We start from the raw sequence: 22,042 nt of genomic DNA on the forward strand, positions 1-22,042 counted from the left end.
TTGGGCGCAGGAAGCCTCGGACAACCAAGCTTGAGAGTTCTCTACCCTTCTCTTGTGACATAAAGCTTCCCTAGCATTTATTCCAAGTAATAATTTTGTAGCACTGGATAACACGTATCAGAATAAATAATGTTGTTCTAGAAAAATCTGTGGGTTTAGTACCTTCAAAGGTAACATGCTGGGTATCAAAATCAGTATTTTAAAAAAAAAAGCTTTTTGGGGTTTAATTTTGAAATGCTCTAGAATGTGAATCTGGCTAGAAAAAGCTGTTTGTCACCAAGCATGTTTGTCATGTCCAGATGGGGTGTCAGCTGATGCTTACTGCAGCCTAACCACCACGATATGCTTTGCTTCATAACTATTCTTTCCTCTCACCTTTTTGGGCAAGGTTAACCAGCAACCTGTAAAATAAAGAGGTGTTTTTTACCTTGCCCAGCTTCAGAGACTGCACAAAACAGCACCAAGGGTATCACTGGCTGGGCCTGCAAGGAAGGACCAAAGCACAGGGGCGACAGAGGGACAGAACACAGCCCACGGTGACAGGGACGCTTCTTACAGCCACTTCCTGTATGCATTTCCACCTCTTACAGGGAAAAAGGAACCTATACATTTAAACACGAAACAATTCTAAAATAGTCACACCCTGATCCTGCTAGTCTGGCATAAAACAACTTCCTTTTTGGGTTTTTTTTTTTCATTTTTGGGAATCCCAGGAACGCATAACACAGCAGGCATGCATCTGCATGTTCTCCAGCAGCATCAACAGCTGCTTCTGCATGAGGAAGCTGTTTTAAAGGCAGCACTCAGAAAAAGTGACCCTTTGCTGCTAGAAGATACTTGCTATGCATATTCACTGAAACACAGAGTGTTTTAGAGAATCACATCTCAGTTTTGTTTGAGACTACCAGAGCAAAACATGGTTTCATCTGTAGACTGCTGCTCAGTCTAAATTCTACCACTTGACAAGAAGGAAGGATGCATTTTGTAAGTGGATAAGGAAATGTTCTTGTGTTTGTTTCTCATGGAACTTCATGATGGGATGGCAATACCTCTAATTATTTATTAAGTTTTTAATAGCATGCAGACCATTTCCTGGATAAGCATTACTTGGTCTAAGAAAACAGATTAGCCAACTCTGAAGAGCTTTCTACACATAGAACCTAAACACAAAAGAAATTATCTTCTAGAAAAGTGCTCTGATGTCATTACTATAATAAAGAGCATATTTTCCCCTATTTTTTTCATCTTTTGAAAGACCCAGAGCACAGGTGCAGTTGATGAACCTTGTATTTTCACCTGTTAACTTTTCAAATTATTGCTGTTCTGTTCTAAATATTTGCCTTGCATAAAGCGAAGTATTAACAAAGTATAGACAACTTTAATGAAACCAACAGCAAACTTTTATTATTTCCAACATTACAAAAAGTTAGGGAGCAGTTTAAAAGAGAGCAAATGCTCACATTTAACAAGTTTGTCTGCAACTGTATTCACACAGCTGCTTGACATTGATCCAAGAGAAAACAAATGCTAATGATTCTAAAGAATCAAAAAAATTGATGTTTCCACCAGCAACCTTGGAAAGAAACTTCTCAGTCTCTTCAGTCTAGAATATGAGGTAGCATAAAGAAACTAACACAGATCTCTCAAGTAAAAGGTGTTTATATACCATCATCTTTAAAAAAATAGAACCTGAACATGTAAACTTCTTTGTCAGCAAGCTGCGTGTCTTCTTTTGCATCCTGGGAAATTTTTTGTTTTGAAGACTTACAGATCAGACAAACTGAAAACAAAAGTTCTACTATGAAGCATTTCCCTTCAGATTGATCTGCTGAACACATTAGTTAGTAACAGGGGATTAAGTGAATCAGCATCACATTTATCCCTGATGTATGCAAAATCAAGAGATTAGAAATGTCATCAAGGGATCTTCACATGAGGCATTAATTACATTATGTATATAAATATAAAAGACCTCACCATTTTTAAAAGCAGGAGTAGACTTCAAAGGACAATGTGAGGCTTTGAAGAAGAGGGAGAAGTTTTTTGCTATTTTTTTTTTTCCAGACAGCACCTTAATTAGGAATTCTAACAAGTGGAATTATTGTATGTAAACTACATTTTCAATTTTTTAAAACCAAACTGAGCCCAGAGAGCTGTGACTCAATACAGCACTGGTTTACATTCCTTTCCTCTTCAAGTGTTTCCCCACTCACTTCTGCAGGTGACTCTTCATCAAGGTAAAAGAGAATATAGCAATATCCAGTAATGGAAGGACCAGAGTACTTCATTTTTCTGGTTTGTCACAAGTAAGCTGGGTGCTTTAGTACTGTAACCATCAGCTTTTTCAAGAAATGTCTGTTATTTTCCTGAAAGGAAACTCCCAAATAATTGAAAGCTTCCTGTTTTGGCTGCCTCCAGACCAAACAGTGCACAGCAGCACTAATACCCCTATTACCACTTATTGTCATTAAACAACAGCAGAAGAAAAGATACAAAGGCCTTTCCATCTTCACACTCATAAGATGTTACACTTGTGGATACTTTCATGAGCCCCAACTGGAAGATTCAAGATGTAGCAAGTTAAGGAAGCATTTTGACAACGTTTTTCTTTCACAAAACCTCTTTGAATATGCATTGGTGTTTAAAAAGAAAGCAGCTAACACGGTTCTTTCCCATTTAAATAGGAGATGGAAACAGCAATTGCTAAAGCTTATTCAGTACAATGCCAGAGAGGAAGAAAAAATTACCAATGTCATCTGAAAGTGACACTATTTTCCTTTCCACTGAGATTATTTATGAAGCAGATGTGTTAAGTGGAAGAAAGCAATCACACTGACTTTGAGATGTCAAGAAACTTGAAATGATCACAGGAAAAAATGCGAAAACATTAAAAATTAAAAATTCAGGCCTCAAAATCAAAGAATTATGTCAAAGGTGACTTGTGAGTCAGCATTGACTTTTTCTGCTTTTGAAGACAGAGAAGGTTCTAAACCCATCCACTAGCTTGATCTCAAGTACACTTCTGACAAATTTAATCAGCACATTTTGTGCTGTGTTGCCAACCACTGCTAAAAGTATGACCTAAATAATCAAAGAACTTCCCATTCTTACCTCAAATCTCAGGAAGCCAATCTTACCTTTCCCCTTTCCCAAACTACCATGGAGAAAAAGGATATCATTGCCTGGGACTGCAAATGGCAGAGGAGCTTCTCCAAGGGAGGGTAGCAGCACAGGGACGGAACACAGCCCACCATGACCAGCTTGTGCTTGGCTCTCGTGATAGCAACATTCAGACGGCGCCAGTCCTTCAGGAGGGTGCCAAGCTGCTGAATAAATGTCACTTGCTTTTATTTTTCTTACTTAATGCACATAAACCACTCATTTTCCAAAAACTGGAACCAAGTTTATTTGACCAACTTACGTTTTCATCGATACTGTTCCTAACAAAAGACACAATTATGATACTTTTGTCTCTTCCTTGGTATTTGTCAACCGTGTTAACTTCCACTCTGCTCTCCTTCCATTTTGCCATCAAATCAGTGATTGTTTTTAACTGATGTCTGTAGGGTGATATAATGCCAATGTCTGAAGGTTTACAGCCGGCCTGAAGGAAGAAGAAACAGGAGAAAAAAATTGTGCAAAAAATTTTTTGCTAAATTAACAGCAGTTGGCTCGGGGAAACTCAGCATGGCCAGAAAGATTCTTCTAAATTTTTTGGTTTTTTAAAACCAATGCTGCAAGATATTGTATCTACATTAATGGAACTGTAGGTGTATTAACTAAAGAAGATAGAAAACATCAGTTACAGCAAGCTCCCAAGCTTTGTCTTGACTTAGCACAAAGACAGATATCCTTGAAATCCTCATTTTTCTTTCTTCTTTAAACTGCAAGGTGAACACTCAGAGCTCCTGGTCAATACTACTCGTGAAGCTGACTGGATGAAACAAGGAACAAAGGCAAATCCTTTCCCTTCCCTCCCAAGAAAGCCCTCATCTCTTAAAGGAATTTGGCACCCAGCTTTTGTTTTTGGCATCTCAGATCTAAGCAGGCAAGGGACAGGGAAGGGAAAGCAGACCTCAGGCTCCCCATTACACTGACATGAAGCCAATCTCCAATTTATCCATAAGATTATCCCAATACATACAAGAACTACCCAACACATCCGTCACCACCACTAAAGCAATGTAAAAATGTAAAGATATTAGTTATGAAGCTCTCCTTCCAAACCATGTAACAAGGAAAAAGATACCTTAATAAACAAGGATGTCAGGAAAAGCACTATTTTAGCTTCTGTCACATTGCTTATGCCACCTTTTTCTGCACGTTCTGGTGCTGGGACCTTTAAAAATACAAACAGAAAATAATGACTTTTGCTGTATTTTGCTATATTCTGTCCCAAACTCACTGAGTCGTATGTGGATTTATACTAATGGTATTAATTAAAGAAACAAAGTTAAATGCTAAATTTCACCAAAGAGAAGAGCCTGTACTGTAAATTAACTTCAGGATAGTGCAAAATTTTCCAAAAACATATTGCGAAACAAATTGGAACAATTCCTCAAATGAGTTTCTAGCACTTGCTTGTCACTTTAAGAAGCTGCCAAAGCTTAATCCTCTGACTTTTGCAGTTCAGCATTATACATCATAAATCAATGAACCACAAAATGATATTTTCCTGCTGATAAGGTAAGAGAGAAATTGTATTTTACATGGGACTTCTGCTTTAACGCTTTCCATACAACATTATTTACAGTGAATTTTCTTCATTCCAGGGCATAAAGGATAATTTTTTAATATGTTTGAAAGCCTACATTTAAAGCTAAAGCAGGAACTATCCCAAATGGCAGTATTAAATTGAACTCCCAACCTTTAAATAAAGTAATCATTGAATTTACCATTTACCTCCCATTCTCTACATCATGTATGAGCAAGGCCAATAAGCTCAAACTCTTGTCACTGTAATGTCACAGTTTTGTCATTTTTTCTCTTTGCTTGACTCTTGCCTTCTCTAAAGTTGCAGTAGCACCAAAAGCAATTAATGTGTGTTTGGAAGCCTCCAAACTCCATGTGCTCAAGTTCTCCTCAAGCAGAAGAACATTGTTTTACTGCACAGGTAATCTCTGACCACACTGGCATTAGTGTAGCTAAAAACAACATAAAAATAATTTTAGGAAAGAAGTTCTAAAAGTTGTGTCATGCTTATGGTAACACCTGCTTACATTTTTATTTCTCCTTTTCCCATAGGACACCAGCAGAAACCAACAAAAACAACTTGGGCCTAGAAATTCTCAGGAGAGTTGCCCTAAAGCAAGGATGCCATTTTTCAATCATCCAGCCCCAAGCTGTCAGAGAAGTGCAGACTGACACAGGGGTTGGCAGAAGAGAAACAAACAGATTTCTGATTGCTGTCACAAACATGTTGCATTGTTAAGCAGGGAACGGTAGAAGCTTTTTCCTCTTCTTTTTTTTAAAGCCAGCATAATAAATGTAAGCTTTTTGGTGGTGTTTTTATCTCTTCCTTCTCTCTGTTGGTATCCCTCCCTCCCAAGTCTACTTCTTCATAAGCATTTCTTGGTTACACTATAAACAACACAGGGGGAAAAAACTCACTATGAAGTCAGAGGAAATAAATGTTTCTTGTTTGTTGTCATGTTCAATGGGGTATCTTCCATTTCCCCCTTCATGACTACCACAATCCATGGAGGTCTGACAGGAAGTCCAAAAGGTTAAATGATATTATAGCCTCATGTCTCAACAGATCTAGAATATTTTGGAAATAAAAACTTTCCTCCTGACTCTACAAAGAGGACAGCTGTCTTACACTTAAGATGAGCTTTCTAGGGGGAAAAAAACCAAAATGGAACAGAAACTCTTTTTTTGTCATTAACAATTTTGCTGTGATTACTAGATAAACAGTGTTTCAGCCAGATTCCTATTAACAGGTCTCTTCCCTGGGACCAACTGTCTGCTTTCCTGGGAACGGGACTGCAGCTGTCGAGGCATTCCTGGAAAATGTCTCTGTTTAGTTTAGACATTTTTAGAAATTTCTCCAAGTCATCACTGTAGGAGACGCTTTCTGGGGACGGTCAGAGACACGGCAAAGACCTCTATAATCGAGTTAAGTGTTAGAAGTTTATTTCAGGGCGTGGGGTAGAGAGAGAGAGAGAGAGCCTGCTATGAGCCAACAGATAGAGCTCAAGGCGGGCTCAGGGAGAGCAATACAAAAGAGGGTAAGATACGAATACATGAGTTTAAGACTTAAGATTTCTATGAAAGAGAGTTACAGAACATAACAGAAGTGAGAGAGCCGGAAAAAGAGAGAGCGCGAGAGAGAGGGCAAGAGACCGAGCTCTTCTATACCACTACTTATATAACCTATACCTTTGAATATTCTATTCCTTTACTAACCAATCTTTCTAAGTATACTAATATAGTAACATTTGTGTACAACCTATAGAAATCGCTATTTTTGCATATTTTTAGTTATCTCAGGGTCCTTCAGACCTTTCCTTATAAGGCTGGGATGAGGGGTCTCAGCTTGGTTTTATTGCAGGAAAGAATGTGTTCTGGCATACCAGCCCGGTTGGTTTCTTTGAATTATTCAAACCGTGCTATCATTTGTATTTCTTCCTTAGCCTTTCTGGCTACAAAGTCATATTTATAATTTCTTTCTAATTCTACCTTCCCAACACATCACAGTAAACACTGCTTCTTTTTAAGTCATTGAAGAGATAAGAACTGTTGTAAAAAATATTAATTCTGCACAGTGTCACAGAGAGGATAGAAACACTGGTGAGTTCTAACCAGGGTCAGCATAAAAGATCATCAGTTGATATAATTATTGACAGAACACAGTACTGATAGGAATCAACACTAAACCTGTTAAGGAGGGAGAAAGACTCAAATCATAATCCAATCACTAATTACAGTACTAGAGACCACAAACAGCTACTAATTTATTAATCTTTTTCCTCATGCATTTCAACTGTTCCTCATTTTTCCTGGCACTCAGTTTCTTTGCAGAATTTTTATCCACACTAGAATTTTACTTTCCCAGCAAAATGTTGAGTCTCCATGAAAGGCCACACCTAAACCAATTTATTCATCCCTTACACTTCAATGTATAGAATGTCTGCAGAATTCCATGGAGAACTGCAGTTATTGCTGCCACGGGCACAAAGCTGTGACACCACTGACCCTTATGGAAATAAGGCCATTCCCTGGTTGTAAGGACATCCAGTACGGATACTCACTTTGAGCTATGCTTTACAGGAAAAACAAAGTTTCAAGTCCATTCAATACTTCCTGAAATAGTATCTGAATTCAAGTTTTCAGCTGTTCTCAGATGCAATGTTTCCAGCAGCTGTTGTACCACCCCTGCTCAGCTCTGCCAACAACACCAACGATGTTTTTGTGTGCTGCACACTTCACATAATGCTAGAAAAACACTTTCTGAAGTTCTCTGTTTTACCCTACCTAAGCTGAATGAAGTTTTACATGCTGACTGTGTTGAGAACTAGCCTCAAAATACAATGTTTGAAAGAGCATAATGAAATGTACCTTCTCTGTGTTCAGAAAACACACAGGTGTGTCTGGATCAAGGACTTCTTTCAGCCATGTCTTGGAAGCATCCCCAAGGTCCAGTTTCAATTTCTTTAGGTTGGGCAAGTTAACAGTGGCATTTGACACCTTCTCTGAGCCACATTCCAGTTTGCCTTCATATACCAGCATGTTACTCAATGACATAATCTTACTAAAGATTTAAAAAACAAGAAAAAGGCATAAAAATCTCACCATTTCAATCCCACATTAAGAACACAATTTAATAAATAAACATTGAAAGTACCTATTCATTCTGTATTGCACAGTTAATTGGACAACAGCATTTTGGTTTTGTTCCAGCCTTTTAAATAAGCTTTCACTCATGCCAAGATCTCTGTTACAACACAAAAACAAAAATCAAAATGTGTCAATCAGAACACTGCAAGAGCCTTCCCAGAATTTGTGACTAGTAATTGTCCAGCAACGTTTTATCTTACCTTGCTTCTGCATTCAGCACAAGTGGAGGCAGCTGCTGATGATCCCCCACCAGCACAAACCTTTTGGAGCAGAACAGTGGGCCCAGGCAGATGAGCTGGCTTATCTGGGAAGCTTCATCAACAATACAGAAGTCAAATTGCTTCTGAACGAAGATGGGGTGATTTACTCCCATGCAAGACGTTGCTACCACTGGCTGAAAATTGAAACACGCTTCAAGGATAAGGTACATTTTTTATTCTTTAGCACTATCTTCTCCATAATAAAAGAAAAAATATTTCCCATTAATTTTAACTAAACTGTAAAATCACAGAAATCAAATTATTAATCCTCAAAATCAGACCAGCAGAACTTAGACATATATTGGCCTGACATATTCTTGCATCAATTGCAAGTGACAAACAAAACCAGCTTTAGAGCAGACTGTAGCAAACAACTTGTTCCTGTCATGTGTTCAAAATGATGCCAGGTTCTATTCATGGATAAATCATGGAGTGTGCTGAAATGACTAGTGTGAAAAAATCAGGTGGTTTGGTGTTTTTTTTCAATATTGAAGAGATGATAAAACAACAACAGCAGCACAGTTCTTCCCACTGCTCTGTTTCCACTGCAACCCAAAATGACTAAAATAAGAAATGTTAGGTCATTCCCCTTATGACTCCAGTCATTCCCCTGCAATATTTATCAATAAAAAGTAAATGGCAGCTTTTGTGAAGTTGGCATTTACTCCAAGTACCATCAAACTTTATTCTTCCAGCAAATTTAATTTAAAGCTTCCACTGACTCATATGACCCAGCTCCCATTATGGTTTGCATTAACATTCACACAGACAGCACTCATCTTTCAATCAAAAATTAGGGTTTGGCCAGGTCAGCTCTGCAGCATTCCACTTCCTCTTCCCCATCTGCTGATTGTACTAATGGCACAAGGAGCACAAGTGGGAAGGAGACAGGGACAAACAGTAAATAATGCTAAAGGAGGCTGCAGCAGCCCATGCACGAGATCTCAGATAAAAGCACTGGAATCTTTGGGGCTTATTACTTACAATGATGAGTTACTTTGTGTGTACATAAACAAAGCTTCTCAACTTGCAGACTTAATGTAGGTCATTACTGGCTATAAAGAAATTGAAACAATGCAGAGGTTGAGTATCTCTTTCAGCTCAGATTTCTTACAGCAGTACACACCCTTGGGATGGGTTCCTTCTCTACAGCATCCTAACAAAATACTACTGTAATTATCTTTAATGATTTGTAGGGCTAACAAAAAACATTTTTCTCACCTGACTATTATAGACCTCTTCCAAATCTGTTACAGATTTAATTGATCTGGACCTGCAGATTTCTTCTTCTGTATATTTCTGGATATCTGGATGAACCTTCTGAGCTCGCCCCAAGCGCAAGAAACCAACTTTGAATTTGGCCAACTTGAGCAGGACATTGTCTACAGCCGTGTGTGTAAAACTGGTCAGAAGGACACTGAAGCCACAAGCAGAAAGAATTCTCACCTAATGAGTGGCAAAGGGAAAGAAAAGGAGAAGGTGTTAGTTCATCTGCAAGAATCAACAATCCCAGGTTTGATAAGGTGAGAAACACAAGGGATTTTGGAGGGAGCCCATAACAAGCATGACTTGTTGTGCTTGCTAAGCATGATTTGCTGAAGACAGCAGCAGCTGTCTGCTCTCCAACCTCCTCTTTCCCCACGAGCTGATGACAACTGGAAGCAGGATAATACTGCACACAGATTCAGCCCCACAGGTTCATACAATTTACAGTGGACTGGCTTTTCAAGGAGCCCCTCTTTTGAGCTATAATTCAGGATTTGAAGACTTACTGATATTTGGAGCCAAAGAATTTTAACACTAAAGCATCACAGAAATGATTAAATATTACACTTCAATCTCCTCCTTCCCCCATATATTCCTACACAAGCAACAGACAATCCTACTCCACAAAATCCAATTTTAGTTCTACCAAATATAGGTTAAGCAAAAAGAAGTGTGTTTTCTTCCTTGAACTTATACAGATTCTAACCTCTAAATTTCACCAAAAAAATTAAACACCAAAGGTACATGATCTTACTAGAGCACATATTGTAGTCGTTTTTCCTGTCCCAGGCATACCCACAATCAGTGTGTAGTCTTTGGAAAGTAGCACTTGTTTCATTGCCTGTTTCTGAGGCTTATTTAGACCTTTCAGAAGAAAAAGCAAAATTAAATTACTATACTTCATCATAATTGTAATAATTACTTAAGTCAGGGCAAAATTATAATTTCCTCCTTCACTAAAGCCCTCAATAGAGACAGGAACTGAGCAAAGTCTGTAGGTTCTAATGCAGATAGGACATTAAACACAATACACCAGATAAGCAGTAAAGGGTCCATATAGCACTATAGTCCTCAAAATAAGTCACTGAAGACATTTGTATTTTTAGACCTTTTTGTGACTTTTTATTTCTAATATTGACCACCTCCATATATTGTGCCTGGGCATTGGTGTTTGATCATACCCCTTTGACATTCAAACACACAGCTCACAGCAAGGGGTGATGGGTTGCACACACAGCAGCATGTTGTTTACAGACAACATTACAGCAGAGCTGGTTTGCCCCAGTCTGATGCAAACAAGCAGCATGTTTCAGCTATTTAGACTAAGCAAAACTCAAGTAAAATAAGACTTCAAACTGAGTTTTTATAAAAAATTAAATTTGCTCTAAGAGAACTCAGTTGAATTTATGTTTTCACAGGCAACTCTGTCAGAGAAAAGGAAATATTTCCACCAAACACAAGACACTGCCTCATACCTAAACAAGGTTTCTTTTTAAATAAGTGCCACAAAGTATGACACCATAGAGCTGCCAACAAGTCAGCAAGAGTGATTATACAAGAGAATGTTCCCACCAAAGCCCATCTCCTTCCTTTCCCTCAAGCTCAGCTTCCCCCCAGCTGCCTCTGTTCATTCTTTCTGTAAAAGTTACAGAGGTAAACATATGCAACTGCATGCTGCAGCCACTAACAAAAGTCAAATAAAGTTGTGAATAAGTATCTGATTAGGTCTTCCTGTGATTAAATGAGTCTTCAGCTAGTTGGAGGACATTCAAGGCAAGAACTTGGTTTTAATTTTTAAGCTGAAAACTGTCACTGGACCTCAAAGTAAGAAAAACTCAATATGTTTAGCATGATAAATACTTTGGCCATAGAGACATACTACTATGAAGAGTATTGGGAGAAAAGTCACTTTGTACCCTTTAAAATATTTGCAACAGTTTCCTTTGCTTCAGGAGGAAGGACAGAGCTCAAGTGCTGAATAAAATGCGGTTTCTGGAAGTCAATTATCAAGTTGCGGAGCCTTTCGCTGTGGATAAAAAGAATACAAAACTGAGTTACGATAAGAGTTACCAGCTGAGAAACTTTATCTGAAAATACTGAAGGCGTGAAATTAATTTAGTTTTTTATACCTGACTGGGGAATCTTTCATCAGTTTAGAAAGATTTTCAAAAGGGACTCCTTTACCGACATCTCCTTCATCATGATCCAGCCTAAATATGGTATTTCTGGGGAGGTTTGACAAATTTCTGAAGGATGACAAGAACATGGATAAAATAATTTTGTTTACCAGATGCATGTTGAGTAAAAACTAATTACTACATGTTAGAAGATACCTGCCAGAGATCCCAGAGTGAAGCAATAGCCAATTGAAATACACAATTAACTGCTCTGAAGAAAGCATGATCCCAATGAGGGATAATAAAACACAAGCCAAATTTAAAGACAAGATAGACTGAAAAATGAAAGTTACTATTAACACAGTAATCACTGTATCCATATAGATTCATGCTAGAGATGTGAGTAAATAGAGATTAGATGTGCATTTATGCAAATAACCTTGTTAAATATATTGACCAAGTATCATATAAATATATATAAGAATATATAAATAATATATAAATATATAGTGACAAGTACTGACAGTTTCAATCAAGACAAGAGAATTTCTGAAGGGTTTTTTCCAATTTCCAAAGCCAGCAGGAAGAGTCAGACATGTCACAGCTTTTTGGACACCTAGCAGCATCCTTCCTCAAGCCAGTGCCAGAGTGCTTGCAAACAGATTATTTTTATTTTTATCCCATTACCTGCCCAACAAACAGGAGACTTTTGTTCCACTGACTTCTCTAACATAGCCAGTAGCCAAACCAAGTAAACCCTTTTCCTCTCCACTCACAACCACTCGATCACCAACCAACAGGTTTGTTCCAGGTATGGCACCATTTCTACGCTGGAAAAAATGTAGATACTGTCCCTCGGATATTTCATGGACTTCATCAACTCTGATCATGTTTCCAACACAATCTCCAGCCTTCTCTCTGAAGGTATTTAAGAAATAAATATTTTAATATTAAGATTCTCTCTGTAAGAGAGCTATTAAGAAAAAAACCCCCACAAGTTAAAAAAACACACCACCCACAACCAACTATCAAAACCAAAATACAAAACAAACAAAAGGAAGGAAGGAAGCATCCTTGGCATGAGTTTAGAAATTACACCTTACCTTTCCAAAGAAGGTACCAGCCATATATTTTTGTATCCCTTTTTATGCTCTCCGCTTTGTAACTCCAAGGTTAACATCAGATACCAGAGGCTGAAATACTCTAAGTGGGAGGGTTTCAGGTGCTGGGTCTCTCTGTCAATGACAGGCACCATGGCAGGAGGAAAGGCCACACTGGACATCTTCTGCTCCACAGCTCTAGGAATAGAACCAACCACAGGAAAGGCTCAGCCTAGATCCTTTTTCACCTGCAGGTCCATATGTACATAACAACAATCCAATCTGGTATACTGTAGCATACCAGAGAGATTAATTTATCATTACTTGAATAAAGTTGGATCTGTATCCTCTGTTCAGATGCATAATCTTAGATGAGTAACTTCACATCAGCTCTATGATTTGGAAGGGCAGTAAGTTAATCAGAGACCAAATAAAGGCATTTCAAAGATAGCAGCATATACATTACAGAGTTGACCTTTTACTCCTTTTATTGCAACATACAAATATTATTTTGATATTTAGCTAAGAAATGGGGATTTAATAGTTAATACACAAGCAAATATCAAGTCCATTTATTTCAAAACTAAATATCAACAGACAGTATACCAAATCATGTGTACAAAACATGAGAGAGAAAAGCTTATTCAGAAGTAAATAGCTACCCAGCTATAATCCTGCTGCTGCAACAACTGAGAATTAGAAGCAGGATTTCACAGAAACATATCATGTATCCCCACAAAGCTCCCTCAACATACACTTTTACCCCTAGGATTTTAAAAACAAACAGGCATTCTATTTCCAGAAGACCACCCCAAAGGCTCTCCTGCTCTAACATACCTCATTTGATCTCTTCCACATAAAATTTCGGTTGGTTTTTGTCCAGCATAGAGACTAAAACTTGTAACAGTTGCTAAAACAATTCAGTAACTTTGTGTGCAATTCTATCAAATATTTGCTCACTACTTCTCTTGAACAGGAGACTCAATAACACTTCAGCAGAGTAGTATCAATGTATCACTTGTGTCATATCCTACAGGGAAACAATCCTCTAGGGAGTGAACCTGAAAAAGCAGTTCTCCAGCCAGAACTCAGGCCCAAAGATTGCCTCTTTCAGGGAGCTGCAAGAATATGGCTTTTTAAACAGATCTGTTATTGTCATCAAGTATTTTGTTGAGACTTATCTCAGATTTTGTCTTGCAGAAAGTGTACCTGAGCAAGTGTATCAAGTCTCTGTGAGATCAGGAGATAAATGTTATAGAGAAATCTGTGGAAGATTCTTTTGGGGTGGAAAAGTCCTCAGTATATACAAAACTGTTAACCACAAAAAAGAAATTATTATATCAAAAGATACAATTATTCAATCTCATTTAAAAATGTTAGTCAAACTTGTTTTTTTTTTACCTGCTGTAGAGAAAGCAGTTGTGCATTTGGGAGCAATATTTACATGCTTGACTGTCATCAATCACAGGAGGCAAAGCAGCAAGCTGTGAATTCTGCCTTCCCACCTCAGATTTATATGTACTGTGTGTTAAATAGAAGGCCACATGATTTCTTAACTTCATTAATTCTGTCAAGGAAAGAATAAATTAAGCTGATGTTTTTGTTTGTAACAATTTCTACCTCAAAAGTAATTAGCTATCAACTTTTTAGTCAGCTAAAAAGTTGATTGCTCATAAATAGCGAAGTCCTTGCACTGTATTAATAAAACAACTGAATTTTTAACATATGCTTAGTAACATTATAGCAAGTGAGTCATCCTCAAGTATGGCTATTTTCATAACAGGAAACTTTACAGTTATAAAGAAAGATTTTAGTAATGTTTAAGAGAACTATGGTTTCCAGAGAAGGGGAACAACTTTACCTCTTCGGTCCATGCGAGCTCCAGAAACAGGATACATTGTACCAGTTTTTAGATAAAGAAGAAATCCAGCTTCGGGATCTACTCTCCGCTCTAAATTCATCAGTGTGTACAGAATAACCTGAAAACATTATATATAAACTTATTCCAATATAGTCATTATGGTTTAACCCCAAGCAGCAACCACACATCTGCTCACTCACTTCCCCACCCTTACTGAGGCTTGATATAAAGACAGATTAAGAGGGAAAAGAAATGCCACACATGCAAACAAAGCAAAACAAGGAATGAATTCACTGCTGCCCATGGTTGGGAAGGTGAGCAGGGCCCATCACGTGGAATGGTGCCTTGGGAAGGCAAAACTCCATCACTGCAAATGCCCCCCTTCGTTCCTTCTTTCCCCCAGCCTAGACACTGAGCATGATGCCATTGCTCTGGAATATCCCTCTGCTCCTCTGTCCTGGCTGTGGCTCCTCACTTCCCATCGCTCCCATCTCCTCCCCAGCGTGGCCCTACAGGGAGCAGGAAAGGCCTTGGCTCTGTGTGAGCCCTGCTCAGCAATAACAGCAACATCTCTGTGTTACCAGCCTGTGCTCAGCACAAATTCAAAACACAGCCCACACTTATCTACTGTGAGGAAAACTATTGCTAACCCCAGTCAAAACCACAACAGTATTAAAACCAAAATACATTCTAAACTGTATTTAGTTCTTCCACAATTTATATGGCCAAACAGCCATTGTTATCACAACTCTTCTAGAAGCTGCAAGCAGCAAGAACTTAACCAAGGATTTAAATTAAAAAGCATCTTTAAACTCTTATAACAAGGCTAACACCTCTCTAAATCAGGCCAGCTATATGGAAATACATATATCACTAGTTCCTGAAACAGTTTGCTTCAACCTAATATTTGAATGTAGTAAGAGGCTACAGAATAGTCATTTCAGCATAAAACCCAGAAGTGTGCTTGAAAGTGGTAAATGTACCTACCTCTTACTACTCAGTTCACTTTCATTTTATACCAGCAGCTTTGGCTGTGCCAGGATGAGCCAATTTAGACTACACCACATACAAAATGTTTCATATTCCCAAGACAAAATAAGTCACCTAACTGAAAAGCATACATAGCCACTGACAGTGAAATTAGACATTTGGTGTTTCTACCTGACTTCTGTGCTCTATGGAGTTTGATTCCTTTCCAGACTTGAGCTCTAAAGGCATTATCCGAGACTGTACTCCAGACTGGCTGTGGATTTTCACCCTGGCTGTAACATCAATCTTTCCCTTCAACCCAAACCTGGGAGACCAGATGTTCTCCTCAATGTCCAAGATATCTACAATCTCTATCTTAGAAGAGACATCTTCTGGTTTTCCACCATTTGACCTAGGAAGAAAATTAAGCCAGAAGTCAGCAATTTCCCTTAATCATTAATATTTAGACATATAATATATATATAATATAGTTAGTTGCAAGTAAATATATAATATTTCTGCATTAAAAGTGCCTTTTAGGCTCTAACTTTAGAAATAAAATGCATCAAGTTTCACTCAAACCAATCTTCCCATTAACAGAGGAAGCAACATATCAGAAACAAACTTCAGTTAGTTTTGCTATTCACCTAAAATGAGACTTTAAACTGTTTTTAATATTTTTTGGTCTTTTCTAAATATATTTTACACTTGACAGTAGCATACAGGTTTTACTCAGACCTGCCATTTCACTGAAACTTTAACACCCTATAGGTACTACAACCAACAGCAAGAAGCCACAGACAAAAAGAGTTCTGCAGCAGTTGAGCAAAAGCACCATTTCACCAAAAAAAAAAAAAAATTTATTACTCAAGAATTCCATTTGATTCATAGTATCACATTCTGATTTGTAGTCTTGCTCATAACTACATTAACTCCTAGTTTAGTCAGCAGCTCAAATATCCTTGCTCTTCTACTCACTAAAAGCTGTTTTTACCAGAGTTGTTCACAAGGATTTTAAAATTTGTGAGTCAGTTCATCCTCAGGCCTCATGTCTTGCCCAGTACTCACAGTGGCAGCTAAACATGCAGCATGAGGTCAGCTCTAGGGTCACTGAGACCATGAATTAGCCCCAAATCACCCAACAGATGTGCTTTAAGAAGTTCTAAAAATTTCAAGTGAACTAAACAAGATATAAAACATAGAATGGTTTAAACTTTTAATTCTGGCTTCTTACAGCTTTAGTTGCATTTTGTTTTGGTTTGCTGGATTGTGCATGAAGTCTTCTGCCCACTTGAAAAACGATGGCAAATATTCTTCTACTTCTTGCATGATTTGTGCTTGTTTCAGATTTAAGTGATACCTAAAAAAACAAAATTAAAAAAAAAGACATGCACATTAAGGAAGGAAAATGTTAAATCTGGGGCTGGTACTAAAGAGATTTGCCTTGAGTAGCAACAAGTTCATTGGAAGTAACTGTCAAGTTTTTATAAATATCTATGAACTGTAGATAATGAGAGTTTCATAGAGGTTCAGCTCAATTCATTAAACTATTAACTGAACATCTATTACAAGAGATATACTATACCAGAATATCCATTTCTGATGTAACCTTTGAAACAACAGGTACAGCACAGTGAGAGCATCAGCCTGGCAGATGTGATGAAACAAAATTAACAGTTTGACTGCAGGAAAGGAGTGCCAGACCCATGCACTTAAAAATGGCTATTCATACAATTCATGCAGTATTGAAAAAAAAATAATAAAATGAAAAGACCATTTGCGTTTAGTCTGGATATCCTCATCTGCTCCTTACATGCATTTTGACAGAACATGACACAGAATCTAATCATGTGGCATTAGATAATTCTGGCAATCACTGGAAATAATGTCATTATTCAACAGGAACAGAGAAATACAAGTGGATTTTGCACAAAAAGGCTCATAAGAGTGTAAATGACCACAGGCAGCAGATTTAAGCAATTTATTTTTCAATCCCTACAAACAGTATCCTACATATGCAAAAAGGAATTGCAAATTAGCAGTTTCACAGAGACGCAGAAGGACATAAAGGCCTTTAAGTAATCTTAGCAGCCACTATTCAAAATACTATCTTCATAACAGAACTAAGAGTAATAAATCTCACCACTACAACTTTAACTTCTGACTCATCTGGGACTAACAGATACTGACATTGCCCAACATACAATTTAAAACAGTCTAGATATAATGATTTTTAATTTACATGAGTAGAACTGTATTTTCATCAAGTCTGCAGTAAAATGTTAAAACTGAAAGTCATTCATCTTCCCATTTTCTAATGGAAATATTAAGATTATTTGTTCAAGGTTCTAGGTTCATTGCTGATGATCATAATTAACAATTTGTCCCACTCAAATCAGCTGTGGGAGATGCCTGGAAATCTTACAGACACAAACACTGCAACCTGCTTGGCCTGAAAGTAAAAAAAAACCCTGACACATAGTTACTCTAAAAGACTAACTCAGATCTATAGAAGTAGATCAGCAGGGAAGGCAAAAATTAAGTTATCAAGTGGGGAATTATTTTACTAAAAGATCCCCAATTTCCATTAAGCAAAGTCATTTTGCACAATGATAATCTCTCCTGATACCAGTGCTACATTTTTTAAAGTATAGCTTAATCTGCTAGTTCAAAGTGTTCCTGCCCTGTCCTCCAAACATAAAAGACACCTGTAATGCTACTTACATTTCTTTGAGATACTTTTGTCCATACACAATTTTATTTGCTAGTTCTTGTACCTTTTCTGGTGTCAAGTTATTGGTTACAGATTGCTGGAAAATGTCATGAAGAATTGTACCGACGAGCATTTGGCGTGAACCCGACTCGGAGCCCTGCAACAGATGTTATCACACATGAAGATTTATTTCATGCCAACTTCTCTGTAAAATTTCTGGATTTTATTTGCTGCACATCATGGCCTGCACTTATTTAACTACAAGATCATGACATCTTTCACCTCACTAATGATTATCTGTGCCTGTGAAAGCAGCTGAATTGAAATGGGTCTCTCCTACTGCTTTATATGTCACGTTTATCCCAACCCTGACAATGTTAGGATACAATCCCTATGTGATTGGCAGGTGAGAAACAAAAGCACAGATTAAAATTAATTTTGAGAAAGTTTTGCCTGTGGGCATTTCCTAAATGCAAACACATACCTTTACAATCTTACACATATTTCTTGCATGAAGCAGTTTCCTGTCTGTTACTAGCTCACAGGAAAATCATTCCATGTATCACCAACATGGCTCAGAAACCCATCAGGAGGGCTGGGCTCTGGAGACTCACAAGAACTGAAAGTAGTAGTAAACAACCTTTACAGAAGTCACCACCAAACAACTGGAAACCTAAACATTGTGATACTATGGATCTCTTACAGACCAGACACTTGTGTATTGCACTCACAACAGGGGGATGGTGTTATCCCAGTCAGGACCCTGTGCATTGTCACAATTATTTTATTCCCCTTACTCCTCTAATAAAGGGTTGAATACCATTTAATAGTCTTAATTTCTTATACTTAATTTTCTTGTTTCAGTCACAGGGTCCCACCCAGGCTGTTTGCCACTCCGTCAACATTTCCTTATTTATTTGGATTTGTATTCCTATCATGTCTGGAAGTTTTCATCAGCTGAAAGTAGCAGCTGTTGCTTTTCTCATTATCAGCATATTTCTCATGTATCAGCAAGGATAGTACCACAAGAAACTTCTACTCTTTCCAAGATCCAGCAGCTGGATTCAGATTCTGGATTTAGCCAACACAAATTATTAACTGAACTTGCTAAGTTTTTCAGAAGCTCTTAACTTGGCCCAGTGTGGTTATATTTTCATGCGAATGGCACATCCCTCACAAAGGATTCATATCCATGCAAAATGTGGCAAGAGATTATCAAAAAAATTAACAGAGTTAGCAGAAGAAACACCAGTTTGTTAGCCCAGTAGCTGTATTAAGAGTACTGCATTATTTCAGGTGAAATTCTCAAAAAAAAAAGCAAGAGAAGCTCAACCTGATACAGCTTTCATCCCAAATTAATCTGTGTTGTAAACATAATGAATTGCTAATAATGACATTTTGCATTCACAGCCAGATTTAATAAGCTAACCACCAGTCTGAGTGGAACAGTAACTCACTGACAGTCTGGAATCACCACTTACCCTGAAACGTTCGCTCAGCACTGCCCTTCTCATACAGCGAATGCTGTTTGAGATCGTAGTGCCCGAGAGCAGCAGGTCTGGGTACAGGACCAGGTATCCACACTGGGCATTTATCAGCCAGGTGCCAGAGCTGCACTCCCCTTCCAAATGAACAATGTCCCCTGGAACAACCGGCACAGACTCCCTGCAAGTCACAGACACAATCATTTGTAAACGACAGACACAATGTATAAGAAATAACACATTAACAGAGCAGATTCAACACCCTTTGAAATACTGGGGTTTTTTAAGAAGTTGACCTAAAGAAATCCTGAAAGTAAATAAAGGCATTTTTTACAATGACAAAACTGCAAGGAAGCAACACCCACTCAAGACACGTTACCTGTCTCTCAAGATGATATCCATTATGCTAGCATACTGATAATATTACATTAAACAAAGATTGATTCAGGATCCCATATCCTTTTTAAGGCCGTAAAACTCAAATCAAAGACAACACAAAGAAAATTGAGTTAATAATCCAGTATTTCATTCTCTTTTCAAGCATCTATGTATCGGTATGAATTACCAGCCATTCCTAAGAATGCACAGTTCTGTATCTTCCAGCGAGGGAGATGCTGTAATTGTCAGGTGTTTCTCAGGGTCACTTCCATTCCTCTGTACCACATTGACTTCCAGAACACGGTATCTGTTGTTCAGCCCATTCCTGAGGATTGTATCGGGCGAGTCAGCCACTTTCTTCTGAAAACTGAAGTAGCAGCTAATTACAAAGACAGAACACCACACTATTTGAAAATAGCCAACCTACATACAAAAAAAGGGAAAGCTTCAAATACAAACCAAATTTTACTCCCCTTCAATTTTTATAAATACTTTGTTTGCTTTTCTTTTTTATTAGTTCTGCACAGGCAGAGTGTGGAAAATCTCTATAAATACTAAGCAACTTGCTATTTATTACAGTTAATGCTTCATTTTTGTGTCCACGTGTCCGTAAGCACTTATAAACCGATTATAACTATACTGCAAACCCTGTGCTTGTGAGAAAGCTTATATCTCCCTGCACGCACGAACCCCCACAGTCACACAAACACCTCGAACACGGAGCAGTGAACTTTTTTTAGCCATTACCCGAAGCTGATTAGAAAAATGACGTTCAAGGCTCAGTTTCCAGTAGCCAAAACAGGAGATAGAGCGGCCAAACCTGCCGCACTCCTATCTCCGAGCGATGCCTGGGGGAGCTGCAGGGGGAGCGGGGCAGGGCCCAGGCCGGCTCCCCACAGGCTGCCCTGCCAAGGGCGCCAGCGGCGGCTTCCCCTCACCGCTTATCCCCGGCCGTCCCGAGCGCTTCCCACCTCTCGCCCATGCCCGTGGAAGGCCGGTGCCACCGCGGCATCCCTCAGAACCTCATCCCGCCTTCCCGCGCCCTGAGCGGCTTTAAAGTTCGAATTCCCCGCGCTGCCGGCCGCCCCCGCCCAGCTGTGGCTCCCGGCGCTCGGCCGCTACCTCTCGGCCATGGGCAGGTCCCGTGGGACGCTCGGTTCGGCTCGGCCCGGGTTGACTCGGCTCGGTTCGGCTCCGCTCGGCTTGACCCGGCTCGGCCAGCGCGCAGCCCGCCCAGCGCGGCCAATGGGAGGCGGCGGTTCCCGCGCGCGCGGCTCCTCGCGCCGCCGCTCGCGGAGGGGCGGGGCCCGCGCCGTGAGGGAGCGTGAGGGGCGGCGGGTCCAGAGCCGCCTCGCTCTCAGCCGTGCCCACCCTTAATTTCCACTTTGGCACCCCCGACCTCGCTTCTGCGGCTGGGGTGGTGGTACAGGGTAAAATATTAGACGTGCCTTCCGCTCCCAATTCGCTTATGGGCCAATCTGAGCCCGAGAGTTCAATTTCTCCCCTCACAAAGATGCGCGCTCGCTGGCCTGAGATGATACTGAAGCTTCAGATACACAGGTTTCACGCCGCTGCAAAAAGGACAGTTTTGGCCTATGGTTAGATAGCCCAACAGAAGGATCAAGTTCAAATTGATGAACAGGTGAGAACATTCTTAAATTAGTCCTTTCAGTTTTCTTTGAGATAGTCCTGAAATACATGCAGTAAACTACATTAATGTTGCTTCCCGTTGCAACATCGTTCTCTAAGAGAAGCTTAATTATCATTTAATTGTTATTTGTTGATATTATTAAATGCAGACATGATGTGGTGCAATATTAAGAGGTTACATAAATTCTTGTAACACTTGCTAAACCTGTGTACTGTAGTCTACTTCATGTTGTATATACACCTCCCCCATACACCAGAAAAGAAATATCTTAACAGAATTTGTTTATGAAATACAAAATACACTTTAAATATCTTTTTGAAGTTATCTAAAGTGCAACCAGCCTGAGGAATCTCTAGGGAGAAAGTTGGACACAAGTGTTCTGACACCAGAGGTTATGAAAAATG

The 22,042-nt window shown here is 39.0% G+C and overlaps 2 protein-coding genes across 22 annotated transcripts in view; one reads left to right on the top strand and one right to left on the bottom strand.

The window, feature by feature from the left end:
- Positions 1-1,377: 1,377 nt before the first annotated feature.
- Positions 1,378-21,467, bottom strand: DNA2 (DNA replication helicase/nuclease 2). 15 transcript variants are annotated; one of them, XM_086900134.1, is made up of 22 exons: positions 21,110-21,467; positions 20,175-20,354; positions 19,607-19,790; positions 18,137-18,282; positions 16,647-16,772; positions 15,605-15,824; positions 14,444-14,561; positions 13,984-14,149; positions 12,586-12,780; positions 12,170-12,400; positions 11,495-11,611; positions 11,282-11,391; positions 10,120-10,229; positions 9,321-9,545; positions 8,040-8,233; positions 7,847-7,936; positions 7,561-7,753; positions 4,250-4,339; positions 3,422-3,604; positions 3,177-3,323; positions 2,494-2,572; positions 1,378-1,603 (listed from the first exon to the last, which is right to left on the bottom strand). In XM_086900134.1, exons 1-21 carry the CDS (start codon positions 21,118-21,120, stop codon positions 2,516-2,518), a joined length of 3,093 nt encoding a protein of 1,030 aa, XP_086756260.1. In that variant the 5' UTR covers positions 21,121-21,467; the 3' UTR covers positions 1,378-1,603; positions 2,494-2,515. The 15 variants fall into 15 exon arrangements, with proteins under 15 accessions (XP_086756260.1, XP_086756259.1, XP_086756258.1 ...); XM_086900133.1 differs by having other exon boundaries at positions 3,177-3,326; XM_086900132.1 differs by having other exon boundaries at positions 20,175-20,366; positions 21,110-21,275.
- TET1 (tet methylcytosine dioxygenase 1) overlaps positions 21,228-22,042 on the top strand; it is an 88,950-nt gene continuing 88,135 nt past the window's right edge. For 3 of the 7 annotated variants that reach the window (XM_086900115.1, XM_086900126.1, XM_086900127.1), the window contains exon 1: positions 21,228-21,629. The gene's annotated coding sequence lies outside the window, so the exon portion shown is untranslated. The remainder of the gene's footprint in view (positions 21,630-22,042) is intronic. The other 4 variants (XM_086900118.1, XM_086900117.1, XM_086900121.1 and 1 more) reach the window with 2 other exon arrangements.

The sequence above is a fragment of the Cyanistes caeruleus genome, chromosome 8 (genome assembly GCF_971803275.1).
Source record: "Cyanistes caeruleus chromosome 8, bCyaCae1.hap1.1, whole genome shotgun sequence".
NCBI classification, from domain to species: domain Eukaryota; kingdom Metazoa; phylum Chordata; class Aves; order Passeriformes; family Paridae; genus Cyanistes; species Cyanistes caeruleus.

Coding starts and splice junctions, on each gene's coding strand:
- DNA2 (XM_023930169.2), bottom strand. CDS start 20,999: ATGCCGCGGTGGCACCGGCCTTCCACGGGCATGGGCGAGAG. Junction 12,401..12,585: donor CTGGTACCTTCTTTGGAAAG/GTAAGGTGTAAT, acceptor AAATACCTTCAG/AGAGAAGGCTGGAGATTGTG. Junction 2,573..3,176: donor ATTTGCAGTCCCAGGCAATG/ATATCCTTTTTC, acceptor TTAACTTGCTAC/ATCTTGAATCTTCCAGTTGG.